The sequence below is a fragment of the Aythya fuligula genome, chromosome Z (assembly GCF_009819795.1).
Source record: "Aythya fuligula isolate bAytFul2 chromosome Z, bAytFul2.pri, whole genome shotgun sequence".
NCBI lineage: Eukaryota > Metazoa > Chordata > Aves > Anseriformes > Anatidae > Aythya > Aythya fuligula.
Window position 1 is genome coordinate 43,370,460 of NC_045593.1, and position 9,382 is coordinate 43,379,841.

The 9,382-nt window shown below is 42.5% G+C and overlaps 1 protein-coding gene across 1 annotated transcript in view; it reads right to left on the reverse strand.

Annotated features, from left to right (window-relative positions):
* RASEF (RAS and EF-hand domain containing) overlaps positions 1 to 2,233 on the reverse strand; it is a 35,122-nt gene extending 32,889 nt beyond the window's left edge. The window contains exon 1 of the mRNA XM_032206113.1: positions 1,863 to 2,233. Coding sequence (XP_032062004.1) covers positions 1,863 to 2,233 — 371 coding nt within the window. The remainder of the gene's footprint in view (positions 1 to 1,862) is intronic.
* Positions 2,234 to 9,382: the final 7,149 nt, after the last annotated feature.

Here is a 9,382-nt window from a genome sequence, read left to right on the forward strand (position 1 = left end):
CATTACTTTAATCTCCTGCACCTTGTTTTTTGCTGTACAAACCACAACAGCATCAACGCATGTGACAGTGTTTTGCCAGAGCAGGACCAGAATGCACAGAATCTTGAGGGACTGAACCCCCAAGATCCCAAGATGACCTCAAAACTGAGATCAAAAATACAGACAACTAACTCCATTCATCTCCATTTGAGGAGTTTCTTTCTTGTAATTACTTTTCTCATGATTTTCGACACAAATGTTACAGCAAAAATATGAAGGGTGATAAATCACAATGTGAGAACACAGGCTCTTTTACAGTATTGAAGAGGCAGGTCTGTGCCAACCTAGGTCTGTTCTTAGAAAGCATTTAAAAAAAATGAACCAATAAACAACTAAAAATAAAATAATTATTTAAATTAAAAAATAAGCATGTTTTTTGAAGTACCAGCTTGTACATTACATGGTTTTGTTATATTCTGCTGTTTAAAACCTCTTCCATGCCCAGACTTTAACACTTTAAATATATTCATTTCTCACTCACATAATTGGTCCAAATGTTCCCAGTGGGACATAAATATATATATATATATCAGAGATATATTTCAACAAAAAAAGATATGGGTCATAAATGGAAAAAAAAAAAAAAAAAAAAAAAAAAAAGTTGAGCTGTAACAAAGACCTGCTTCTAGTGCTTCAGCACAGGAATGAGAAAGAACAGGAAAAACAAAGGGTACACTGTTCTTCAGCTGACGTTGGCACACACCTAAGAAATATAGCCAACTGTGAAGGATGTTCAAAGGTATTTATAAAGCTAAACATGAATGGGAAATGTTACAACAAATAACTGCCCACCTGGCACACATGTATTTAATTATTGGCATTTAGTTCTGTTTGCCTAAGAATCCCAAAACAATATAACTAAATTACATGTCTGGACACTCAAACCCGAGAGGGTTAGTTCCGTCCCGTCCTACTGTCCTCTTAGACAAGCAACCTCTTCAAACCTCTGCTGCTGCAAACACAGTAACCAAGAGACAGCAACACGCTTATTACCAAAAGGCAATGGATGCTTTCACAAGCCATCACTGTTCATGAGTCACATTTTTGCATCCCCTGTTGATTATCTCTCTGGCTTTAGGTTAAGTTCTGGATTGCTTCTGCAGACTTTCAAACGAGGCTTATTTTTCAGTTCAGTAAAAAGCAACCTACTCTGATTGTGGGCATGAATAGTAAACTCTTTAACCTATGGGACATCTCTTTGAAGACATTTGTCATTGCAAGAGCCACATGGATTTTAAAAGTAGCTAGAACCAAACTATTGTTTCAGGAGTAATTTAAGGTGTGTTACATGAAGACCAGAATGATAAATTTGCCAGTGATTTGTGTTCCTGTAAAGCAACAAACTGTACAAATGACTTGATTGGTGGAAAAGTTACACAGGTTCTGACATGCTTTTAAGTAGAGCCTGTGGATCTCACAGACAGCTCTGCTGGAGTTTGACACAAGCCCCTTTGCATATGGTCATGTATCTGTTTCAATTGTCCCTGAACTAGCTGCCCTTAATCTCAGATTGCTCGTTTTCCAGTTCAAGTTGCAATTTTTGAATTAAGCAAAATTACTCCGTACTTTCCACAGCCAGTATTTTTGTAACACGGAGCACCTCAAGTTTCAGGCAGGCTACTGCTGACCCCCAAAATACGTATCAGTGAAACGCAACCAGCTTCGTACTGATAGACCCGCGACACCCAGCTTTAATGACCCAAATCTACCCCCGGTTTTCTTCCTTCCCGCTCACACCGGGGCAAAGCAGTGCCCGTCGGGGTGCTGTGTGGCATCATCAGCGCACGGCAGCGCTGCGGGCGGCCCGACGGGACGGGCCTTACCTGGGGATGAACCTCGCCTCGTCCCCCAGCCGGACCTCGAAGTCCCTCCAGGACTGCTCCAGCCCCGCGGCGGCCCGCGCTGCCGCCGTCTCCCCCTCGTCGTCTCCCCCGTCCCGCGGCTCTCCGCGGCCGGCTCCGGGCCGCCGCCTCCGGGTGGCGCCGCGGAAGCCGCGAGCGAACTCCGGGAAGGTGATGGCCCCGTCGCGGTCGCTGTCGAGGCGCTGGAAGATGGCCTCGGCCTCCTCCGGCCGTACCCGCAGCTCGGCGCAGAGCGCCGCGAAGTCCTCCCGCTCGATACGGCCCGAGCCGTTGGCGTCGCAGGACAGGAAGAGGGCGCGCAGCCGGGACAGGTCCTCCCCGTCGGGGTCCATCGCCCCCGTCCTCTGCCCGCGGCACGGCACGGCACGGCACGGCACGGCCCGGCACGGCAAGGCACGGCCCGGGCTGGCGGCAGCACTGCGCCGTGCGCTCGGCGGGGCGGAACGGGACGGGACGGGACGGGACGGGACGGGCCCTGCTCCGCCCCGGTGCCCCCGGAGGGAGGCGGGCAAGGGGGCGGCTCTGGCCGGCAGCAAGCGCCGAGGTGGCCCGAGGGGAGAGGGAGGGTGGAGGGTGCGGCACCGCATGGCACGGCACGGCACCGCATGGCACGGCACCTGCTCGCCCCGTAGCCCCCGGGAAGGTGCCCGGTGCCCGGTGCCAGCAGCACAAAACTGCTCCTTGTGTTAGCGGTAGGCGAGGAAACCGCGGCTACCGGAGGTTTCATCACGTACGGTCTTGCGGGCCGTGAGCAGTTTCGGGTTAAACGGTGCCGAGAGAGCGCTCGCGATTGTCCCACCAGCAGTGATTTAGGCAGGGACGTTGTGAAAACAGTGAACGTGCAAGATTATTTAACCGAAGGAGCCAGGTTTCAGTGCTTTGTATAGCAGAACTAGCTTCCGTCTTTTTCGACAGAAGTCAAGGCTCCCCACTTTCCCTAAGTCCTTGGTAAAAGTTTGTTTTTCATCGGAAGCAGCTACATTCTTAACTGAGATGTTTTATATTCCCCTCCATTTATTCTTCACTATCTGCAAATGTAAATTGCACATACTGAAGCTGTGATAACCAGAATGCAAATCCTCCACCTCACTAAACGACATTTCCTTATTCAGTGAAATAGAGCCCAAGGGTAAATACTCAGTCCAGCAAAGCACAAGCAGCCCAGCTGACCTCTCATTAGAATAAATCACACTTTGCAAACGGATTATGAAATTCTCCTCTACCCAAGAAGTGTGGAATGCCCTCAAAGGAAACTAATGGTTTTACAACTTTCGATTACTATTTTGCCAGGGTTAGACAAACTCGCTTTAAAATCCTACAAATACCTATCAGAATTTTTTCAGGCTCTTTTTTTTTTTTTTTTTTTTTTTTTTGGTGAAATGCTCCTTCCTGCTCTAGACAAACACAGACACTAAGTAACCGGGAATATAAAATTTAGCTTAAACGTAAATATTGAAGGGCTTCAATATATGATTTTATATGTTTTTGACACTTTTTGACACTTTTTGGTACGTTTCTGTTACAATAACAAAACTACTATGTGTAGCAAAGGGCTATCATCCTAAGATTCTCATATTCTATCAAAACCTAGTGTTTTGGTAAAGCAGAGTTAACTTGACAGAAGAGTTCTTTGTGTTCCATGTTTTCTCATCTGTCAGCCTAATTTTTGTACCCAAAGAGTTGACCAAGTCAATCATGAAGCCCCAACAGCGCTGATTATAGCTGTTACTCAGCCATCGGAAATGACAAATGTTTACACCTACAGCTCTTTATTTCTAACAGTCAGGACAGTTGGCTTTCAGTGTTGGCAGGCTTCTGAGCTTAACTGCAGCAAACGCATCAGGGGCTGAATGTGTCTCACTAGACAAGAAGTTCCTCATCAGATCAATGTGCTCACCTTCCTCTACTTTTGTGGCTGCACATTCACTGAGGTGAGGTTTGTTTGTCCTCACTCTGTCATGCATAGCTCGTGTCGCAGTGTCTATCCTGGACTGCTAAGTAGAGGACATACGCTTTGGATATATCACCCCCATCTTTTTTCCTCTGAGATTTAACACCGTCTTCTCCCAAACCTTTCCATATAATCCTGTATTTACATGACTTTGGATTTTAACTTCCTGCTGCAAAGGTCTGCATTTTTGTTTTCTTAAGCCTTATGTTTCCGCCTATATGATACAAGGAAATAATAAATGACATTGAAAACAAACAGAAATCTTCACATTAACATTCTATTTTAAATTGGGATATATAAATGTATTGCAATATTTCCCAATGCAACATCTATGTGGGCCAGATTTCTGCCTTCACATGCAGAAAATCCCTTTTGGATTCAGTGAATGTCTGTATAGGGTTTAAGTGACTCTGTTTTGGTAGCAGGGGGGCTGCAGGGGTGACCTCTGTGAGCAGAGCCCAGCAGCTGCCCCACGTCAGAGTGGAGCCTGCTCCAGCCAGCTCCAAAAGGGACCTGCTGCTAGACAGAGATGAGCAACATTGATTATGCCTTTGTGAGAGCATATTTAAGAAAGCATTAAAACACTAAGAAACAGCAGCTGGGAAAGAGGATTGGGGAACAGCCCTGAAACACCAAAGTCAATGCAGAAGATGGGCAGGAGGTTCTCCAGGAGCTGGAGCAAAAGTTCCCCTGCAGCCTGTGAAGAAGCCCCTGGTGGAAAAGGTTTGAGCCCAGACCTGCCTTAGGAAGGGGCAGGAGGTGGGAGCTATAGCCTGTGGAGAGGAGCCCACGCAGGAGCAGGGGTCTGGGGGGAGCTGCCGCCCATCCGTGGGGGACCCGTGCTGGAGCAGTTTGCTCCTGGGGGATGGATGGACCCCGTGGTACAGAGCCATGTGGGAGCAGGGCTTTGAGAGCTGCTGCCTGTGGGCAGCCCCCACAGGTTCAGCTGGAGAAGGACGACATCCCATGGGAGGGACCCCATGTGAAGCAGGGGCAGAGAAAGACCGTGAAGGAGCGGTGGAGACAAAGTGCTATGGACTGACCACAGCCTCCATTCCCCCTTCCTCTGTGCTGCTCAGGGGGATGAGGTAGAAAAGGGAAGGTGTTTTTAGTTTGCTTTTAGTTTCTCACTGTTCTAGTCTGCTAGTGATAGTCAATAAATCATATTAATCTCCCTATTCTGAGTCTGTTTTGCCCATGACAGTTAATGGTGAGTGATCTCCCTGTCCTTATCTCAACCCTTGAGCTTTTTCATCATCTTATCTCCCCATCCTGCAGAGGAGGGAGAATGAGAGAGCAGCTGTGGTGATGCTGAGCTGCCCATCAGTGGTAAACCGTAACATCATAAAAGAGAATTTGGTTTTCAATGTCTTCCTTCTTTTCCACTATTACAGAAGTTTTGTCACATAAATCTCAGGTACTGAGGTGAAGTACAGTGTGTCATTTAGCTCTGCAATGGGGCAGGTATATCCTGCAAAACAGATGGTACCCGTATTATTGCACAATGCCAGGCAAATAGTGCTTGGTTGGCAGACCATGGTTCAGTCAAATGGTCCTAATGCACTAGAACAGAGATAACGAACAAAAGATGCTTTGTTTGATGAGACTTAAGAGTGAGTAATGAAGGCAGGATTCTGAGCAAAAGAGTGCTTTCTTCTGAAATTATATGCTTATTCTTAGAAGGATATGTCCTTTTAAACCAAACTCTAAATTAAATAAATATGCAAAAACAAAATCTTTTTTTTTCTGCCATTTTATAAAAAAAAAAAATTCTTTAAAAAAAATAAAATAAAATAATTCCCCCAAGTATAATTTCAATCTGCTTTACTTCATCTTGCTTTACTCCACCCGGCTTGAGCATCTTTTTGGCTGAAGAGACAACAAAACATGAAACCATGCACAGGAATTTCAGGGAGGCTTGAGATAAAATATAAAATGATAGACACATTGTATCACTATAAAAATGTCATGTATTTACTGATTGAAAAAAAACATAGGTTTTGGTGCTGTTACAAACACAGAGTTTAAATGGTAGGGATTAGAAAAGACAAGGAAACCAGAAAAGGGAGGTATGGCATCACATGAAATCATTGCTCCAGGAAGAAAAGAGCAGAGGAATGGAGCTGCCCAGCAAAATAAGCTAGAGAGCTCTTAAATTATCCAGTTATTACCAGGCATACACCTCATGTGAACCATGTATGATAGGTGCATGTACTTCAATCCCAAATCTAGGTAGATTATAGACCATTCCTACACACTCTCATTCCCTGACAATGTAAATTTTAATACTACCGATTGTGATTTGCTCTTATTCTTCTCAATTAAAAACTACAGACAATGTATTCAGTAGCAGGCCTCATGTAGGCTCTACTCATTTTCAGATACATAGTGTTAGTATAACCTCTGAAAGGAAAAAGGCATAATCTGTATCTTAAAAAACTCAGGTCAAGGCACAGAAATTAAATAACTTACATAATATTGCAAAGGAACAAGATCTTAGGTTTAGATTTTACAAAAAAAATGAGACTCAAAGTGACATAAAAGCTCTGTCAAAGTGGTAGTACGTTAATAGCTAAAAACATCTCTCAAGACACATAAAACTTTTCATTCAACTGGTATGTTAGCAGCTGGGACAGTGAGATCACAAAAGACTTTCAAGGTTTTATCAATTTCTTTAGTGGACTCCAGATGAGGACTGAAGTGGAAACCATAGAGATGAAACATCTTCAGCCTGTAATGGAGCAAATAGACCATTAATAAAGGAACAGTAAAGTATCCAAGGTGCTTTTGCAGAAAAGATCGAGTATTGGCAGCAAAAGAGAAATGAAAACCTGACAGCTTTTTTAAAATCTTTTGTCTGTATGATCAACTGAATAGCCAGGGAGACACTGAAATGACCAATAATGACTGCTGGGCCAAGTCTGGAAGCATTAGCAGTTACCCTGATGTTGCTATAACAAGAATATTCCAACCCAGAAATGGCAGAAGAAGACTGTTCTAAAGACATGCTGTCAAGTTGCTTATTCTCAAAAATTGTAATGATTTTGAATAACATAAAGGAGCTCACAATAAATGGCTATGAATTTCACCTTTTACAGGAAGGCTTTCATGATGATTTTTTGTTATATCTTGACTATCTTTTTTTTATTCTGTCCTATTTTTAATGTGTTTGACCTGACAAATGCCAGTTGCTTTTTAGTGAACCAGAATTTAAATGCAGAGCTGGCTGTGTTAAATGCAAAAGAAATCATTGTGTCCTAACTTCTACTGTCACGCACTTCCTCAGAAACAAAGGGACAAATGAGAATGTTTAATACTGAAAGAAACACAGCTGCCCTCAGGAAATAGAGGTTTTTCTTCCCTCATTTTTTCAATCCTATGAGGCTCAAAGAAATCAGAGTCATCATTTGCTTGTGGTAAGGTGGGATTGCTAGAGCAAGCAGTAACTACATTGCTCTCTAAAGAGGAAAACTGACCACTGTCTAATTTCTTACCATTTCTTCCTCCATAGCTATAAAATAAACTAATCTAAACCAATATTCTACAGGTCCATTGATGAACAGAACTGAAAAGAAAGTTATCCTGTGAACAAAGAAAAAAAAACATATCAATGGAAAAGCCATTTATTACATTAGGATTATTATATGCTGCTCATTATTAAGAGCTTGTATTTCACCATGGACTAAACAGTCCTTTGGGCATGGTCTTAGAAGATGAAATTCATATGAACCAGGCTCCTAAGTTTCCTACAGAAACCAAGAAGCGAGTCATTTGTAGTGCTGTAAAGGACAGAGTAGTCTCAATACATATGCAAAACAAGTTTTCTGGGTTACAATAGTAACTTTTTTTTTTTTTTTTTTTTGCTTGCAGTGTTGGAAAAACATACAAATTATCAGGCATGCAAGCCTTCCTTGTGTGCTTCTAAGTGTGTGCTTCATACTTTTCCCAAATTTAATAGTCAGATAAATAAATAAATAGAAATATCTGCTTAAAGCCTTCTCTCCTCTCGAGTAAGTGGGCATCTCAAAATGTAATTCCCCATGTGCACTCAAGTTAACAATGAGGATAGATGTGCTGTTTTCAGGACAGACATGAACATTGTTCATGAGATGGACATACCTTCTTCCAGTCAGGATAGGTTTTGACCTTTTTTCTGCAGAATGCTTCCAAAGCTCTTTCCAAACCATTGCAAGGTACAGGACTTTCTTTCAGATAGAAAGGTACCTGTTTAACCCTCCTCTTAACCTTTTTCTTGCTCGATGTGTTGGAACATTTCCCTAGAAGTCAGAGAACCAAGTTTAACTCCCTGCCTGAGGCCATTTAAACTTACCTTTCTTTTTTTTCTGTGTAAAATGCTCTAACCACAAAGCTAACAGGGACAGTAATGGAGCTGAGAAGCATCCAACTGCTCAAAGTACCATTTATGTGTTTTACAGTGCATTGTAACTAGATCAAAAGGTCTTTCGAGCAGATGCCGGATGCCAGTTTCCCTTATGCCTATGGATCACTGATCCATTCTTCATTTCTCTCCAACCCCAGAATGTTTACATTATTTTCATAGATTCTTGCTAAATGGTATATATTAACTTAGCTGTAAAACAGCCAGAGGACAGGGTTCCTTATATGGAAATAAAAAATCTGAATCCACTCAAACTGAGAAGTGGTTCAGACAGTGATTATTGAATCAGTCTCCCAGGCTGTGTGCAATGCTTTTACCTATAGGTTGCTCTGTAAAGAAGACACACAATCAATACTTCTTTCTACTTCGTCTTTGGTGAAAGTGTCTGCCACAATTTCATTGGATGAATCCTTCTCCTGTTCATATTAGGCAAGCTCTGGATATTTCCCAGAACACCAAGCATCTGCACAATTTCACCGGGTAAGACAGATCTGGTCAATGCCCCTTTGAAATCAGTTTTCAGAGGTGTCTCTCAGCCCCCTTAATGGCAACCAACCATTTTGAAAGTGACAGATCTCAGCCAAAGACACTGAAACTTAAAAACTGCTTAGAATAATTCCCCAGCACAGGACAAAAGGATTTCTCTGTCCTAACAAACACAGTTAAGAAAACAGGATAAGCCAGTTTTAATGTGGCCACCTTGTTTTGGAAGGTAAGTCAGTTAAATAATGAGATAATCAATGCCATGGCCTCAGTGCCTGAGAACAATTCTGGCGTTATGTACCAGCGTGTAACTATCCCACATAGGCCTTTGTAAGTATAAAAGTTCAGAAAGATACTTGAGATGATGCTGTTATAAGAATTTACTTCCTGAATATATAGTACTTTGGAAATAGTTATTTCACAGCCAGGCCACAACTGCTGAATAAACATGAACAAAACTGATTTCACTTTTCTCCACCTAAGAAGCAAGGTTAATTCTGTATCACTTGAGCAATAAAAATAAAGGCATTAAGAAGCATTAAATAATTATTTATTGCAAAAGGTATTAGTTATTACAATAAACAATAATAGATAAATACTTATTTACTGTAATTGTTATTTAAGGTAGTGTGCAACCAAACAATATTG